Source organism: Triticum urartu, chromosome 2, assembly GCF_003073215.2.
Source record: "Triticum urartu cultivar G1812 chromosome 2, Tu2.1, whole genome shotgun sequence".
Taxonomy (NCBI): domain Eukaryota; kingdom Viridiplantae; phylum Streptophyta; class Magnoliopsida; order Poales; family Poaceae; genus Triticum; species Triticum urartu.
The window spans coordinates 653,936,132-653,955,115 of NC_053023.1; the positions used below are offsets into that span (position 1 = coordinate 653,936,132).

The following is an 18,984-nucleotide window of genomic DNA, read 5'->3' on the forward strand; positions in this document are numbered from 1 at the left end:
CGTCGCCGCACTAGGGTACGGACTTGATCATTATGCTAATCTTTAACTCCGATTCCTAGCACATTGCTTTGCCATGTTTCTTGCCATAATTGAAATCATCATGTCCATCGAAAACGTCCCGTAGATTAGTTTTGATTTGAAAATTTAGGGTTAGGTCTCCGCCGAATTCATCTCGGACCGACCGAGTTGTAGAAATCGGTCTCACCGATTTTGGCTTAGGCTAGAGCACACACATTTTCGGTCCGATCGAAAATTGCAAATCAGTGTGACCGAGTTTGATTCTCTGTGAAACCCTAGCAGTCTCGGTACCATCGAATTGTGACTCGGTCTGACCGAGTTCACTAGTTCAGGTTCCAAAAGCTGCTTCGGTATCACCGAGTTTACAAATCGGTAGATCCGAAATGCTTTCTGTGAAGAACTAAAACTAAGTTTTTAAGTCATCAGTATTGCAAAAACTCCTGTACTTTGTGATGCTCATCTACTCTACCTCATCTATAACCTATTCACAGGGTCTGCTGACAGTTTGCCTGCAAGATGTCTGACCAAAGTGATAGCCAGAACAAGTCAGAGGAACAGGTTCAGTTGAGTGAGGGCACTAGTCCCTCTAGCAGCTATGATGATGGCAGCAGGAGCACTCCAAGCAACTTGCCAAAGGCTGCTACCATGACAAGGAAGAAGAGAACTTCTGATTCAGAGGATGAAGACTATGTGGCTGTTGAAGATGAAGCCACTTCAAAGAAAAAGTTGCTGAAGAAAGAATATGGCACAGCTGCTGCAACAAAATCTGGACTGAAAACAAAGATGCCAGCAAGAAGACAGCCCATGTCAAAGCCAAGAAAAGTTGCCACAGGTGAAACTATGAAATTCACCATTGAGTCTGAAGAAGAAGCAGCTGGTGAGGATAAGAAGAAGAAGAGGGCCATAACCACTACTGCCAAAGTTCCTGGCAAGCCCTCAATGAGGAAAGATTCTGAAGAAGAGGAAGAGGAAGAGGATGCTGCACCAGCACCCAAAGCTCAAAAGCTCATGGGAGATGCAATCAGATCAGGGGCTGCTCCATCTAAGCCCAAAACTGCTCCTAAGACTGCTGCTCCAGCTCCAAAGACAAAACCCAAGAGGAGCACCAGGAACATCCCTGCTGAGGAGAAGAACAAGGCCCCAGTGCCTCAAGTTGCTGAAGAAGAAGAGGAAGATGATTCTGTTATTTTGAGGAAGCTGAAGCCCAAGATCCCTGATCACAAATAACTTTTGGCTGGACCTAACCGATTTTGTAAATTTAGCAGAGTGAAAAACCAAATTTGGATAAGATGAACATAGATCTGATTTAAACAAATTTTTTAACCGAAATTCGACACATAATTTACATTACCATCCGCCGAAGCATAGTCTAGTCAAACCGATACTAAAACTTTACCTTAAACATAAACTAAAACTTAAAGCTAACCGGAATTTAGTCATTATCGGACTTTGCAAGGCCAGCCTGTCTGCCCTAGACACCCCACCAGCCATGGGGTCAGGCCTTGTGATGTCGTTGCCGGAGTCGGGGAAGATCCTTCGCCACTCTTCAACGTCGTAGTCGTCATCGTTGGCTTGCCACCTCCAATGCCGCCGTCGTTGCCTCCTCAGTTGTCCTCCTCGTCACTTAAGAGGATGATGACCTCTGCCCTGCACGATGGCCTCCACCGCGAGCTGTTCCCTGGCCTCCCGGTTCTCCCTCGCCACCCGCGCGCCCGGCTGAACCGGATCGAGTAGTGGCATCTCACTCGACTCGAAATTCTGGCAGCCCGCGACGGCGTGCAGCCGGACGGACCGTATGTCCTACTCACGGGTGTCGATCTAGCTGGTGTGGAAAGATCTAACCCACATCTTCGTGTGGGTCTCGCGGTCGGCAATCTCCGTGACCCACGTCCTCCATTCCCGCTGCTACACACCGAGGTACCACCTCTGTGGCGGCAGCACGGGGAAGTCGGCGAAGCTGGAGAGGCGGCCAGATGCGGGGACAATGTGAGAAGGATGCGCTTCCGCTGGGCTCGTGGTGGCACGGATCCGTGATGGGGAGTGGCGGCCACGGGAACCGGCCATGGCGGCAGCAATGGAGGTGCGGGAGTGGTGGGGAGTCGCCGGCGAGGGGATTTTGGGTGAGAGGGGAGCAGAGGCAGAGGAGGGTGTGATGCAGTGGGGAATTTTTACTTCGAGCCCAAGTGGTGGAGTACTTTTACTCCACCGAAGTGGTGAGGAGTACAATCTATACTCAGTCTAAGAGATTGGCTAGGTGCTGGTTAGAGGAGTAAAATTGAATTTTTACTCCTCTAACCGATTTTAGGGGATCAGCTAGTGTTGCTCTAGCAACCATTAGCTTACGAACTGTCCATTCACGAGCATATGGATGCCACAGAAAATTCCGGTGAAAGGATGCCCAACTCTCACGTGGCTCAATTTCAAACTGCAAGAATCTTGCACGCCACACCATATGAGCTTGTTTGGCTTAGGAAACTAACATTGTCAAATTCATTGTGATGTGCCCTGAGTGTTCCAATGCAGTAGTGCATCCCAAAGGGATCTTTTCCTGAGTACAACATTTGGCTGATCCCAGGAATGGCAAAAGAAATGTAAGAAAAAACATCTCATATCATTTCCGAGGACTGCAGTTCTCCAAAGATATGTATCAAAGGTCGAAGTCTCTTGTGCTAAACTTGAGAACATTTGGATGCACTTGGGCAAATGATGAGTTCATCAAGGACAAGTTCATTGATGCAATGGTCTTGATGAAACACATTATGGTGATGTTGGTTCATCAATGTCCGGATTGCAACAAATTGATTGCGGCTCAAGTTGTATTAATCTTCTCCACCCATGACCTTTTGTAGACCAAGTCCAAGAAGACCTTTTTTATTGCTCAATTGACCAATAATTCAAATCTCATTTTGAAGGCCAAGAAAGTGATTGTGCACTCATCAAGAGAGGAAGATGAAGTTGAGGAAAGTGCTGAAGAAGAAGTCAACACCTCGTGCCCGGCAAATGACTTTGAAAAAGACTTGGCCCTCTTGGTCAGGAAATATTTGGGTCCCATGGCAAACAAGGGGAAGAATCTTAATGGAAGATCCTTTAGAATAAGAAAGTGCTACAACTGTGATAATCCACGACACTTTGTTGTGGAGCCTATGAGAGATGTGAAGACAAGCCCGAGAAGCTTGTGCTCAGGAATAAGAAATTTTCAGAATTCACCAAGAGGAAGGATGACAAGGCTTTTGTTCACAGGGAATACATGTCCGGGGATGAAGATGATGAAGGAAATATGCCCTAGAGGCAATAATATAGTTATTATTTATTTCCTTATATCATGATAAATGTTTATTATTCATGCTAGAATTGTATTAATCGGAAACATAATACATGTGTGAATACATAGACAAACAGAGTGTCACTAGTATGCCTCTACTTGACTAGCTCGTTAATCAAAGATGGTTATGTTTCCTAACCATGAACAAAGTGTTGTTATTCGATTAACGAGGTCACATCATTAGTTGAATGATCTGATTGACATGACCCATTCCATTAGCTTAGCACCCGATCGTTTAGTATGTTGCTGTTGCTTTCTTCATGACTTATACATGTTCCTGTAACTATGAGATTATGCAACTCCCGTTTACCAGAGGAACACTTTGGGTGCTACCAAACGTCACAACGTAAATGGGTGATTATAAAGGTGCTCTACAGGTGTCTCCAAAGGTACATGTTGGGTTGACGTATTTCGAGATTAGGATTTGTTCACTCCGATTGTCGGAGAGGTATCTCTGGGCCCTCTCGGTAATGCACATCACTTAAGCCTTGCAAGCATTGCGACTAATGAGTTAATTGCGGGATGATGTATTACAGAACGAGTAAAGAGACTTGTCGGTAACGAGATTGAACTAGGTATTGGATACCGACGATCGAATCTCGGGCAAGTAACATACCGATGACAAAGGGAACAACGTATGTTGTTATGCGGTCTGACCGATAAAGATCTTCGTAGAATATGTAGGAGCCAATATGGGCATACAGGTCCCGCTATTGGTTATTGACCGGAGACGTGTCTCGGTCATGTCTATATTATTCTCGAACCGTAGGGTCCGCACGCTTAACGTTACGATGACAGTTATTATGAGTTTATGCATTTTGATGTACCGAAGGTTGTTCGGAGTCCCGGATGTGATCACGGACATGACGAGGAGTCTCGAAATGGTCGAGACATAAAGATTGATATATTGGAAGCCTATGTTTGGATATCGGAAGTGTTCCGGGTGAAATCGGGATTTTACCGGAGTACCGGGAGGTTACCGGAACCCCCCGGGAGCTATATGGGCCTTAGTGGGCTTTAGTGGAAAGGAGAAAGGGGCAGCCCAAGGTGGCTGTGCGCCTCCCCCTTCCCCTAGTCCTATTAGGACTAGGAGAGGTGGCCGGCCCCCTCTCTCTCTTTCCCCCCTCAAGGAATCCTATTCCAACTAGGATTGGGGGGGGGGGGGAATCCTACTCCCAGAGGGAGTAGGACTCTCCTGGCGCGCCCTCCCTTGGCCGGCCAGCCTCCCCCCTCTAGTCCTTTATATACAGAGGCAGGGCACCCCAAAGAACACACAAGTTGATCCTTGAGATCGTTCCTTAGCCGTGTGCGGTGCCCCCTGCCACCATATTCCACCTCGATTATATTGTAGCGGTGCTTAGGCGAAGCCCTGCGACGGTAGTACATCAAGATCGTCACCACGCCGTCGTGCTGACGGAACTCCTCCCCGACGCTTTGCTGGATCGGAGCCCGGGGATCGTCATCGAGCTGTACGTGTGCTAAGAACTCGGAGGTGCCGGAGTAACGGTGGTTGGATCGGTCGGATCGGGAAGACGTACGACTACTTCCTCTACGTTGCGTCAACGCTTCCGCAGTCGGTCTGCGTGGGTACGTAGACAACACTCTCCCCTCTCGTTGCTATGCATCACCATGATCTTGCGTGTGCGTAGGAAATTTTTTGAAATTACTACGTTCCCCAACAGATGACGGTGATGATGATAATGTGGGCATGGCCGCTGTTGTCATGCATGCCACAACCTCCTACAAGTTCACCATCCTCTTCGACTCCTCCAACGAGAACACGCCTAACACTCATCCGTACTTCATGGCCAAAGAGGTAAAAACAAAGTCCAACTCTCCTAAATCTACCTTCCACACTCCCAACGCATCCTGTGAATATTACACATGGCACTATGCAAACAGAACCAAGGATTGTTACGGATCAGTTCCTACCAGATAACCTAATGTAGGTGAATTGCTCAACATGAAGACATTTTCTTTTTTGCCAATTGTTCAACATGATACATAGTTTTTCATATGACCTTGTGAATGTGGTTTAGCTTCTCTCTTTGTGCATGGACATTTTGTACTTGGCCACAATTTTGGTCTTAGTACCTCACAGAACCTTCATGACAAGTTGAACCATTTTGGTCAGGTTTGCATTCATCTCCTGATAACAATGTGCAGTCTTATCGATTAGTTGTCAGGTTTATCAGTTCTTGTGGCATGCGGGCTTGTGCAGTTCCAACCCTGCAACAGCAGCCATTCCCCGGGAATGGTCAACTAACAAAAGTGAGTTGTTTCGAATCACTGCTTATCGAGAAGCTTATGCTTGATGCCTTGTTAAGGCATTTGACATTTCTTGTCTACTTGATGAAGTAGTTTTTTAATTCTGAAGTCTTGACTGCATGGTATATGCAGTCATATTGTGAGGTGTGGTTCATACCATTCTTGATGCCATAGTTCAAGCGATGGTACACTGCTGCAGGCCTATCCTAGTGACATGTGCGCGCTGCAGTTCATGTAGACGAATCCCCAGACCGGCCATGAGAATGGCGATCAGAGTCAGTCATCGATACGGGTGTGGGATTTTCTCCGATCACTATGGTTATTACCCGTCAAATGGTGACTGGCTGACCACAACCTGCTGTACGGTGCGTCAGTGGTTCAGTTATAATGCTACCCTGCCAGCCTCCCCACATGTAATAAGAGGCAGATGTTGCCCAATCTACATGATGAGTCTTTCCTCCAATCTACCGAGTGATATGAGCTTGTTTGGCTTAGATAACTGCCATTGTCAAATTCATTGTGATGTGCCCTGAGGTTCCTATGCAGTAGTGCATCCCAAAGGGATATTTTGTACCCGCTCCGTCCCAAAATAAGCGAGTCGCTTATTTTCGGACGGAGTGAGTCATTTATTTTGAGACAGAGGGAGTATGTAACTGTGTGCCTTGTACATACAACATTTGGCTGATCCCAAGAATGCCAAAAGAAATGGTAAAAAAAATCTCATCCTCCCTCAGGACTGCAGTTCTCAACTTGTTGGAAACTCACATCCAACATCTGCTGGAATATGAAATATGATAAAGCAAAAAGGAAGGAAGACTGAAACTAGTTCTTTGTTGATTTACAGTAATCAGGAACAGAATGTGTGCAGAACAAGTTTGTAACAAGCCAATTTGGCGAGCATGTACAGAAACACAGCAAAGCTGTAACAGCCAATTTGGCGAGCATGTACAGAAACACAGCAATGCTGTAACAGCCAATTTGGCGAGCATGTACAGAAACACAGCAATGCTGTAAAGAGTCAGTTTGACGAGCATCTACAGAACACAGCAAATATGTAACAGAAGCGCCAGCCAAAGGCCTTCACCATACACAGCAAGAAGGCGCACACAAGAAGCAGAACGCAGGGTTGGAGCTTATACCATGCTGAAAAGCATGCGGCATCAGATGAAGAACATGCTGTCCTTGAGACCAGCGTGCACCTCGGGCATACCCCGGAACAGGGGAGCACCCGCGGGGACGGAGGCCGACGATGATGGCCCGGGCTCCTGGACCTGGAACTGCTGGGACACCATCCTGCTGTCGTAGTAGTCCCTGCCGCGGTAGGCCGCGGTGTCGGCGTACTTGATGGGCGCCGTCAGCGACACTGGCTTGGTGCAGCGAGCGAACATGAAGCACATGCTGTACACCAGCTTCTGCAGGTCCACGGGCTTGAAGCCGTGCCCGTTCTTCAGCATGTAGTAGTGCGTGGGCCGGCTCGTCCCGTGCAGCCCGTCGTGGCTGCAGAGGAAGAAGTCATCGTGCGACCCGTCGACCACAACTGTGTCGACGACCGTGCCAGGGAGCACATTGCCATTCGTTGTCTGCAGCTCGTTTTCGTCCTTGGGGAACAGCCGCGTGTTGTGCCGCTTCTTGGCCACGACAACTGTGATCGTCGGCGAGTAGTCGTCTTCGCAGATACCCTTCTCCATAGACACTAGCTCCTTGTCAAGGACCATCTTGAACTGCTCGTCGCTCACGCCATCGCGGAAGTAAATGATCTTGTCTGGCTTGAAGCCGCCGTTCCTTTCCATGTAGACTTGGATGAGCTCCTTACACATGGTACCGAGGTTATCGATCTCCTCCGTGCCGCGCTTCTGGGCACGGATTCTCGGCACGTACTGGCTGGCGCTAGGGCAATCCATGGACGCCACAACAGCTGCTATCGACAGACTCACCGTGTCTCCTGGAGGCGGGTGGTTCACGTCCGCGCCGATGAACATGAAACGTGAGCCAGTCACCTTTGGAAGCTGGTCAGATAGCTGCATGTTGCTTCCCCCGAGCTTGATGTTGATCTTGAGGGCAAGGTTGGACAAGTACTGGTCCTGGCCCTTGCCTTTGTTTGCGAGGTGGCTCAACAGACACTGGGTTTGGATCCCCAGCTCTGTCTCGCAGATCATCTTCAGTATCTTGTACCCACGGTGCTGCTCAGACATCGGGCAGAAGAGGAGTTGCAGCTTCTTCTGCGTGCGCTCCTCCGCATCCTTCTTCACCTGGATAAGCTCCTTGCGTAGTTTGCCCGGATCAGATAGCACTGACATTGCTGACCGACGCACAACACAGTCTTGTCCGTCCATCTGAATGCCAAGGTTAAGACACTTCCTGACAATATTGCGAATGAACTTGTCTCCATCAAGCGGCCCTTCCTGGCCAGAGTGAGATGGCGTTGCACTTGCACTGAAGTCGAGAATGCCCCAGCACTTCAGTACTTTGCCGTCTACCAGTTTCATCCAATTCATGAGGTTCCACTGGCAGTTTTTCTTGGTGATATTGTAGTCGCGGCGGCCAGTGGAGGAGCCGACTGTCAGGGTGGGGGGAGCAAGAATAGTACCCGTGACTTCTGTCATCTCTCTGTTCAATGTAATGTTAAATTGCTGGCCTCTGCTACTGCTGAAAGTAAAGTGATAATTAGTGACTGATAATAAACATGAGTTCAGTTTGCTAAATTTTTACAATTAGATCAGATCCTTTCTTGAATGAAAGGCAAAGATCAGTTCTGTCCAAAGAAAGAAAATTCCAGAAAATACTTAGATACAAACATGGTTAAACTTCATTTTTATACTGAATCCAAGCATGGTTAAACTTCTTTTTTTTCAATTAGCATCTATGTTAGCACAACTTTCAAGTTTTATTCTAGATGTACTGTTTACACAGAAAAAAACCATTGAACTGAATAGCTAGCAAAATGCATTGCATTGGATTTAACAAATAAACAACACGTATAGATTAAGTCGTCAGGTTTGACAAAAAGAAAGAATGCATGGTCAGGCGTTTACAAACAGTAGAAGGGCACCCAAACTCAAAACAGTTACCTGCAAGGCCCTTCTGGAGGTTTTACCATATCCAGAATCCTATCTTTCCGGGCATTTGATTCGAGTGGCTTGTCCTTTGGCTTCTGCTTGGAACCCTTGAGTGTATTGTCCTTGGGATACTTCTGCCGTCGATGAAGAGTACAGAGCTCAATCGGGACATAATTTGGTCTGCCATTTGTCGTGCTCAAGTCCAAGCATGGAAGCATCTTATACTGAATCTCCACTTCATACTGCTCACGATAATACTCAACAAGCTTATGGGGGGGCTTCCCTGAATCAAAGTCCTCGAATGTGATAAGTTGCGCAGGCTCGGCTGTCAAACCTTGAACCTTGTACTTCCGAATTCTGGTCCCATTGTCTTTCCCTTTGGAGGACTTCTTCAGGTAATTCACTGTGATACAGAGGCCTTTCAGCTGACTCTCCAAATATTTCTGTTGCTTCTCGTCTAGAGCTGTTTCCATGTCAAAGGGAATATCAGTGTCAAACCGCTTCACCAAGTGCTTAACAAGATCCATAACACTGCTTCCATCTCGGCAAAACTCCATAACTGAATAGTCTACGCACAACACCAGCCCTTGCTCGGTGGCTTTTAGGGTCTGCATGGTTCCTTCCAGAGCTTCGGTAGTAAAGGCCCCATGAGAGCTGATCTTAGGACGCTGCTGCTGTGAATAAAATGTCTGACCGATGATAATCTTGCCTGAGCTAGAGGCCTCACGCACAATGGCATCAAGAGCCGGCAAGATCCCTTTAGTCACAGGCGGCCGAAGGGGTTGCCTCAGCTCCAGGTCCGGCTTGAGCACTGCTGATACATTGTAGGTCCGTGACCGGACTTCCACTGGATATACACTTTGTGGCAGTTTGGCAAAGGTGAACAGATGGCCCTTGCCATCAGAGGCAGCAGCTAATGAATATGGAGGCCGCGCAAGTATCTCCAAGAGTTTAGCCGTTGCAAACCTCTGATCTGAAGTCTCAGAAGAATCTTGGCCAAGCTCGATCCCATAGCAAAAGATAGTTGATCCTCCAAACTCGATTCTGAAGTGGTTCACGAGCAGTTTGACTTCTATCTTTTCAAGTGGACAGCCTAGAGGGGAACAAGAGCAGTTAGAAACAACGAAGGTTGCAAACAAGGAAAACAGTAATGTGGCGTGCTGTCAGAGAGGGAGAAGTAAATGCAGAAGAAAATGTAACTATATGGAGAGGAAACCGCTCATCCTTTTGAACTTCAGATAGTAAATGCCTCCCACCACCACCGCTCCGCAATTCATTTCGTACCCCTACTACTACAAAGGGTGACCCCAAAAGGCTCAAAGTTGTTTCCCATGCTGACTCCAAACCACAGCATGAAGCAACTTCTATTGACCCATGCATGCAAGCCTAACTTGTGAAATACACACACTCGTAAGAGAACAGTCCCAAAAAGAATCAGATACAGGTTTTCACTGGTGAAAACTGTGATGCTTTCCTGTCTTCGGATAAAGGATACAGTAGTTAAATGATGTTCTGAAACTACAAGGTGACATACCAAATTCTAGTGTTATCTGACAGGATTTATTTTTATCTCATATGCTATGCATCATCTAAAACAACTATTACCATAACAAAATTGTGGAACAGAGGTTACTAATAACAGTTTAGAAGTTCAGTTAGCATGTAGACGAGTTCATCACCGTATCTTCCACTTTTTCAAGCAAAACAGGATTATAATGACCCTATCAAGCTAGGAATCAAACACTTCATATGGATTCAAGACACAAGAGAACAAGATGGATCAATAGCTGCTATAAGTAAAGCTGCAATACAGACAATGCAGCTAAGGGAACTTGTCAGACAGAGAGATAACCCTCATTCCTATTTATCTTAATCTAGAAACCTTGGAGTACACACAGGCGTTCATAATACTACAACAGAAGCGTATAAAACTTTAGAAACTGCATAATCATGAGACAATGCAGGCATGCAGCACATGGAACTTATCATACAGAGAGATAAACCTCAGTCTAATCTATCTAGATCCATAAAGAATGAAGTACATTTGGGCATCCACAATACTACAAACAGAAACATATAAAACTTCATGTACTGCATAATCATGAACCATGATCAAAATAAGAAACAATATAAGATTACACCGATGCAAATGCTACTCTAAATCAGCACACAACTAACGAAAATTGCAATCACAGGCCTGTAGCTTCAAACAAGACAGCAGTCCACGCTACTACAACATGGACGTCTGGACAAACGAATCGCCTTGATCAACCACATACGTGAAATCAAACAGCATAGGCTCTAATGACTAACCATCACAAAATTGCTGATCACGTGATCGATCAACTCCGCCCATGTTTCGAACATTTCCGAGGAACAACCGAATCATGTCAGAGTTCACAAGGCTCGCAAGTACAATCAGGAAACGGTACTGTTGTTGGATTTTGTGGATTTCTCTTCTCTAGCCAGGAAGCTAAGGGGGGAAGCTAGGGATTTCTGGAAGAACCTTATCTCCCGATTCATTCCTCTTTGTCTCAGTATATACAAACTACATTTACATTTTAACCCTTCTCACTTTACTATTTGCAACTAACTCCTCACAACACTCCCCCTCAAGATGGGGTGAAAATGTCTAAGAGCCCCATCTTGCCACACAACTTAAAGAAGGATACAACACTCACGCCCTTTGTTAATACATCCGCAAGTTGGTCTCCAGTTTTAACAAAACCTACTTGAAGTACTCCCTCATCAAGTTTCTCCTTAATAAAATGTCTATCAATTTCGATATGTTTTGTTCTATCATGCTGAACCGGATTGTTGACAATGTTGATTGCGGCTTGATTATCACAATGGAGCCTGAGTGGTCCTCCTTTAAACAACCGAAGTTCAGTTAATAATAATCGAAGCCATAACAACTCACATAGCCCTGAAGCCATGGATCGCAGCTCTGCTTCTGCCGTGGATCTGGCGACAACACTTTGCTTCTTACTCCTCCAACTGACTAAATTTCCTCCCAAGAAGATGCAATAACCTGAAGTGGATCTCCTGTCATCCAAGCACCCAGCCCAATCAGCGTCTGTGTATCCCTCAACTTCTAGATGCCCATGGTTGGAAAGGAGAATTCCTTTTCCAGGACAACCTTTGAGATACCGCAGAATTCTATTTACTGCATCTAGATGACCTGATCGAGGATCATGCATATATTTACTCACGAGGCTTACAGCATATGCAATGTCTGGTCTAGTATGGGATAGATAGATTAAACGTCCCACAAGTCTCTGGTATCTCCCCCTATCAACAGGTTCTCCTGAATTGGCTGTAATACGAAGGTTTGGCTCAATTGGTGTGGCAGCTGGTTTACTTTCAAGCATCCTAGTTTCAGCGAGAAGATCAAGCACATATTTCCTTTGAGAGATATAGATACCTTGAGCTCCATAAGCTACTTCTATTCCCAGGAAGAAGTGGAGGAAGCCAAGGTCTTTGACTTCAAATGACTTCGCCAACATTTTCTTCAAGTTCTTTATCTCCACATCATCATTCCCTGTGATCACAATGTCATCAACATATACGACCAATACGACAGTTTTATTTTCGTGGTGCTTAAAGAAAAGGGTATGGTCAGCATTGCTTTGTCGAAAACCCAAAGTGCAGACTTCCTTGCGAAATCTCCCAAACCAAGCCCTTGGTGACTGTTTAAGTCCATAAAGTGATTTCTTCAATCTACACACTTTACCCATTGTCTCAGGCCCACTGAACCCTGGTGGAATCTCCATATAAACTTCTTCTTTCAAATCTCCATGAAGAAATGCATTCTTCACATCTAGCTGAAACAACTTCCAATTGTTATTTGCTGCCACCGAGATTAAAGCTCTGATGGTGTTCATCTTTGCAACTGGGGCGAAGGTTTCATCATAGTCCACCCCATATGTCTGGCTATAACCTTTCGCCACAAGTCTCGCCTTATATCTATCTACTTTCCCTTCGGGTGTATGTTTTATGGTAAACACCCATTTGCAACCTACCACTTTCTTGTTACAAGGAAGTGGAGTAATTACCCATGTATTATTCTTGTCAAGAGCAGACATCTCCTCAAGCATTGCTGCCCTCCATTTTGGGTTTAATTTTGCCTCCTGCCAGTCCCGTGGTAAGGGTTCTGCAGAATCCAGCGCTGCAATAAAGGACTTGTAAGAAGGACCAACAATGTCATAAGAGACATAGTTGGAGACATTATAAGGATCCAATTTAGAGGGCAATTTTCTGGCACTAGCTCGTGGTTGCTTTCTATAAGCTATTGGGACATCAAGGTCGTCATATTGAGAAGAGATGTTACCACTGTCCAAGGAAGGTCCAGTATCACTAGTTTGAACTTGAGTATTATCTTGTTGGTCAGCCTCCTTCTCTTGCTCACCATGTTGCCCATAAGCCTCAGGCTCAGGTTCCAACACTTGCATCCTTTCCTCCTCAATACGACGTCTTCGTGTATACACCTGAATCTCCCTTTCCTCATTTGGTTTTGGCCACCGGAATGCTTCACTTGATGTATCATACTGCTGCTCATGTCTTCGTTCTTGCTCTGTTTCCACTGGAATTACCCCAATTATCATCTTTCTTGATGTTGCATCATCTTCGTCTTCCTTATCTCCCCCTGTCTCACAATCTGCATCTAAATTTTCATTTTCATTAGCAAACAAATCAGGGAAGACATCGGTTAAATCCGTCGGTTCACCATAGAATGGTTCCTGCTCCCTAAATACCACATCCATACTCACAAACATTCTCCTTTCAGATGGACACCAACATTTATATCCCTTCTGCTTACCAGAGTACCCCACGAATACACACTTTAACGCCTTTGGATCTAGCTTGCCAACAGATGGTCTATAATCCTTCACAAAACAAACACACCCAAAGACCTTAGGTGGAATCACATATTTTGTTTCACCCGTTAGACACTCTAACGGTGTTTTATAACCAAGTACCCTGGATGGCATTCTATTCATCAAGTAAGCAGCTGTCATTACAGCTTCACCCCACAAAAACTTAGGAACATTCATAGATATCATTATGCAACGAGTGATTTCCAGAAGATGTCTATTCTTCCTTTCTGCCAAACCATTCTGCTCTGAAGTACCTGGACAAGTTGTGTGATGAATAATCCCAAAACTGGATAAGTACTCATCAAATTCCTTGTTCACATACTCCGTGCCATTATCAGTGCGAAATGTTTTCACACAAGCATTATATTGCGTTCTGATCATATTATGAAAATCAACAAAGCATTCAAACACATCGTTCTTGTTCTTCAACACATAAACCCAAGTCACTCTAGTACAACAGTCAATAAAGGTAACAAACGAGCGATATCCATTTAAAGATGGAACTCCACTAGGACCCCACACATCAGAATGTATAACTTGAAGTGGTGTGTCACTTCTATTATCAGACGATGTATAGGAGCTACGTGTTTGTTTACCATATTGACAAGCGTCACATACTAGACTCCCCTGGTTAACTTTACTATAAAGAGTAGGATAAAGCCTACCAAGGGTGACAAAAGACATATGTCCTAGCCTGCGGTGGTGAAGAAGGAATTCGTCAAGTGGTGTAAGGGACGCAACAGCTGCAACCACAGGTGGCACATTATTATCCAGATAATACAGTCCATCATGCATGATCCCCGTCCCAAGTCTTCTTCCAGTCCCAAGTTCCTGAAACAAGCACCATGATGGAAAGAAGATAGCAACACAATTAAGTTCATTTGTGATGCAACTGATGGATAGCAGATTTATTGGGAACGAGGGAACATGCAAAACAGATGACAAAGACATATCAGTGCTACACATAATTGTCCCTGATCCCATAATGGTTTGGGAGGAGCCATCAGCTAATTTAACGGTTTGCTTATTTAAATCAGGAGTATAGTCAATAAAATTTCTGTAGGAACCAGCCATATGTCTAGATGCACCTGAATCTAATAACCATGGTGCATCAATGGACTTATCTATCACAGTGTGAGAGTTGTTACCACCAAAATTTGCTAAGGCTGCAGAGGTAGGCGCTTCAACAGTTGGCTTGTCACCTAGAGAAAGCCCCTTGAATTGACACCACTTCTCCCAATCCTCAGCAGTCATCTCAACACTCATAGTTTGGGTGGTATTTTCAGTGATCACCGACGTGTTTGCTTTAGCAGCAGGGCGTGTACCTCGCCCACGGTAGCCTCGTCCTTCAAGCCCACGGCCACAGCCTCTTCCACGCCAGTCCTGCCCTCTTCCTCTGCCGCCTCCCATTAACTCAGGGCATGAAAACTTCAAATGTCCTGGCTGACCGCACTCGAAGCATTTCTTCTCAGTTGTATTTGATCCCGACCTTTGATAATTTCCACCCTCTGCTGCATAGAGTGCTGATCGCCGCTGCATGATACCTTGCATCACTGACCCGGCTGCCTCTAATTTCAACCTGGTTTCCTCACTAATGATAGCTGATATTGCCTGCTCCAGTGTAGGAAGCTTTCCGCTACCATACAGTGCAGCCCTCCTGTTTTCATACTTAGAATGAAGTCCATTTAGGAAGTCCCTCACACGTCTCTTTTCCGTCCACTTGTTAAATTTCTCAATACACTTGCCACACTCCATATCAATTGGATCAAAGTAATCAATCTCACTCCACAATCTCTTCAACTCGGACACATAATCCACAACTGATTTGTCACCCTGACTCAACCCCTGCAGCTCCTTCTGAATTTTACAAGCAAGCATCTCATTACCGACTCCAGAATATGTACCTTTCAGTAGCCGCCAAATTTCTGACGCCTCCTTAATCCTTTCCACCTGCTTAGCAATTTGAGGTGAGACTGAACTCAGCAGCCATGCTCTCACCAATGCGTTGGTCATCTTCCACTTCTGGCCTTCCTTGGAGTTCTCGTCAGCTGGTTTTTCAATTGCCCCATGTATATAGCCCTCTAGACTTCTTGAGACAAGAATTGTCTCTGCGTGCTCTGCCCAACTTGCATAGGTTTCAGACCCATCTAACTTCACCAGGGGCATCTGCAATGGATGAACCTCCTCCTTGACCTCTGCTTCTGGTTTTGAACTCCCTCCTTGCTTGCTCATAGCCTCGAACAACAATCTGTATTTCTCATCCATGGCTTGCAACACCGCTGCAAGCTCCCCTGCCGTGACTCCCGATGGAGCGGCATCCTTGTCACCCATCGTTGCAAACCTCTCCTTGATGTGCTGCTCTGACCTGGTCTTCAGCAGCCCAGAAATCCTCTTGCTTCAGGACCAAGCACACTTGTGACCTTTGGTGCTTCTTTCTCTGTTGCAACACAACAGCAGCTCCTGCCTCCTTCTGGACACAAATCTTGCCCAGCAACACCACGCAACCACCTCCAGGGAACACTCTCCTACACCTCTGCTTGGCACCTCCAGCCTGCTTCCACACCTACAGTTCTGCTCGCCTCCAAATCAGTGGCTCTCCACCAACTGCTGCCCCAACCGTACACAATCCGTGCGCTGGCTCTCTGCCGGCGACACCCTTGCCGAGGCTTCCGATTTCGAGCAGCCTGCACAAGGCTACAAGCAGGAGCACCACTCCCAGGTCGCACAGCCACCAGCTTCAACTCCAACCCGCTGAACCGCCTCACACCCTGACCGCAGCTCCTTCTTCTATTCGCTCCAGTCCACCACCAGAAGCACTCCTATTCTCTCTTCGACAACAGCAAGGAGCGCCACCATTCCCTTGCTCGCCGGCGGCGGCTACAGCACCTGCTCTGACACCATGTTGTTGGATTTTGTGGATTTCTCTTCTCTAGCCAGGAAGCTAAGGGGGGAAGCTAGGGATTTCTGGAACAACCTTATCTCCCGATTCATTCCTCTTTGTCTCAGTATATACAAACTACATTTACATTTTAACCCTTCTCACTTTACTATTTGCAACTAACTCCTCACAACAGTACTACAAATGGTGCCCCCAAAAGGCCCAAAGTTCTTCTTCATGCTGACTCCAAACCATAGCATGAAGCAACTGATCCATTGACGCATTAATTAATGCAAGCCTACTTGTGAAATAACACATCCGTAGAAAAAATTCCAAAAAGAATCACATACAGGTTTTCACTGGTGAAAACTATGATTCTTTCATGTATGTTGAAGGATATGGTAGTTAAATGATTTTCTACATGTCTGAAACTACAAGGTGACATACCAAACAACCAAGGTTCCTCTAGTGCTATCTGACAGGATTCTTATCCCATATGCTCTGCATCCTCTCAAACAATCATTTGCCATCTCAAAATTGCAGAACAGAGGCTACCAACAACAGTTTTAGGAGTTCAGTTAGCATGTAGGCGAGTTCAACACCACATCTTCCTCCCAATTTTTCAAGCAATTCAGGATTGTAATGACCCTATCAAGCTAAGAATCAAACGCTTCCTATGGATTCAAGATACAAGAGAATAAGATGTAGGTACAGCTCTAATACAGACAATGCAGCAAAGGGAATTTATCCTACAGAGTTCATGATACTACAACAGAACCGTATAAAACTTGATATACTGCGAGTAATCATGAACCAGAATCGAAATCAGATCACACCGACGCAAATGCTACTCTGAATCAACACGCAGCCAACAAAATTTGCAATCACAGGCCCGTAATTTCAGAAGGTAAACAGTACGGCTGGAGAAACGCATCGCCCCGATCAACCGTATACACGAAATCAAACAGGGTAGGCTCTAATTCACTAACCATCACGAAACCCTTGATCGATCAACCGCCCATGTCTCGAAAATTTCAGAGGAACGAAGCAAGGATGCCGAGGTTCACAAGGCTCGCAAGTAGAATCAGGGAGCGGTGCTTACCAACAGGTCGAGAAGAAGACGAGCTCGTCGCCTGTGTGATCTCCTTCGGCTCCCACCATGGCGGGTCATACTGCTGGTTGTTGCGACGCTGCTGCTGCTGCGACGAGCAGTGCTGGCCTTGGAAGCCGCCTCCGCCGTGGCCCTGGTATGGACCGTGAGTGCTGTCGCTGTCGACCCTGCCGTGATTCCCGCCGCCTCGGCCGCAGCCCGCGTTGCCACGGCCGGGATGCTGCTGTCGCTGCTGCGCGTGGTCGTCCCGAGGGAAGCGCGAGTCCCGATGCTGCTGTCCATCCTGACGCCCTCGCCCGCTTGGCTCGAGAGGGGCGCCTGCGCCGCCGCCCCCGCCGCCTCCGCCGCGGCCGCGGCCGCTGCCTTCTCCACCGCCCCCGCCGCGAAAGGGGCCTCTCCTGCGGATTCTGACGGGAGTAAAGCCGTCTTCGTCAACCTCAGCGACCTCGCCGCCGCCGCCTCCCCCGTCTCGGCGGAGGCCCACCTGGCCACCGCCGGGGCCCCCGTAGCCGCCGCCGCGCTGATTGGACATCTCCACGCGGAGGTCGGACGAAGCAGCGACGGATTGATGGGGGGGGATTTGGGTTTTTGGAGGATTTTTCCCCTTCCAGAACTTCGAATGGGGGAGACGGTTGGGGGAACGGCGCTGGGGCCTACTTATAGCAGGCGCGAGATTGAACGCGGGGGCGAGCGCGAGGATTTTCAGAAGTGGAAATGACGTCTTTACCTATAGCACGCCCGCATTTCAGTTGGGGTGAACAGGGGCATTATGGGAAATTAAGCTAGTAGTTTGGGTGCGTGTTGGTTGACGCCGTGGACCGGAGGTCAACCATTTGCATTTGTTTCAAACAACCGACCCCCTTTATGACTTGTTTCGTTGGTTTCATCATCAATAAACTGAAATGAGAAGCGAGGGCTAGAGCTACACGGGCCTGGTAGAGGTTAAATTGCACCCTCTTTTATAAAATGCGGCTATAAAATATATTGTATCACTTACTTAACACTAAGTTGTCTAGAAGTGGAGACAGCCCAGGATCACATGGGGTTGAAAGTGCTTCGTTTCGAAGCTCGCTGGCTAAAAGAGGCCCAGTTTAGAAAGAGCTTGAAGTTGTAGCACAGGAAGCACTCACACCTGAAAATGTGACTCGATAGAAGGAGTTGGCGGACGAGTTTGAAAGGTTATTGGAACAGGAAGAAATCTACCATGCTCAAAGAAGCCGAATTGACTAGCTTAACTTCGGTGATAAAAACACTTCCTATTTCCAAAACTTTGCATCGGCACGAAGGGCACATAAGCGTATTAAAAGGTTGAAAGATGATCAAGGTGTATGGCGTGAAGACACTGCATACTTGAATCCCTTGATATCCGATTACTTTGCAGGTCTTTTCTCTACGAAGATAGATGAGCCTAACCCGAATTTGATTGCTAAGGTGCTACCTCAGGTTTCTTAGGT

General features: G+C 46.6%; 1 protein-coding gene across 2 annotated transcripts; it reads right to left on the reverse strand.

Annotated features, from left to right (window-relative positions):
- Positions 1–6,419: 6,419 nt before the first annotated feature.
- Positions 6,420–18,166, reverse strand: LOC125539462 (protein argonaute 2-like). 2 transcript variants are annotated; one of them, XM_048702920.1, is made up of 3 exons: positions 17,522–18,166; positions 8,677–9,757; positions 6,420–8,251 (listed from the first exon to the last, which is right to left on the reverse strand). In XM_048702920.1, the coding sequence occupies exons 1-3, from the start codon at positions 18,060–18,062 to the stop codon at positions 6,769–6,771; spliced, it is 3,105 nt and encodes a 1,034-aa protein (XP_048558877.1). In that variant the 5' UTR covers positions 18,063–18,166; the 3' UTR covers positions 6,420–6,768. The 2 variants fall into 2 exon arrangements, with proteins under 2 accessions (XP_048558877.1, XP_048558876.1); XM_048702919.1 differs by having other exon boundaries at positions 6,420–8,254.
- Between the last annotated feature and the right edge of the window lie 818 nt (positions 18,167–18,984).

Coding starts and splice junctions, on each gene's coding strand:
- LOC125539462 (XM_048702919.1), bottom strand. CDS start 18,062: ATGTCCAATCAGCGCGGCGGCGGCTACGGGGGCCCCGGCGGTGGCCAG. Junction 9,758..17,521: donor GTCTTCTTCTCGACCTGTTG/GTAAGCACCGCT, acceptor GTTCCCCTCTAG/GCTGTCCACTTGAAAAGATA. Junction 8,255..8,676: donor CCTCCAGAAGGGCCTTGCAG/GTAACTGTTTTG, acceptor CTTTACTTTCAG/CAGTAGCAGAGGCCAGCAAT.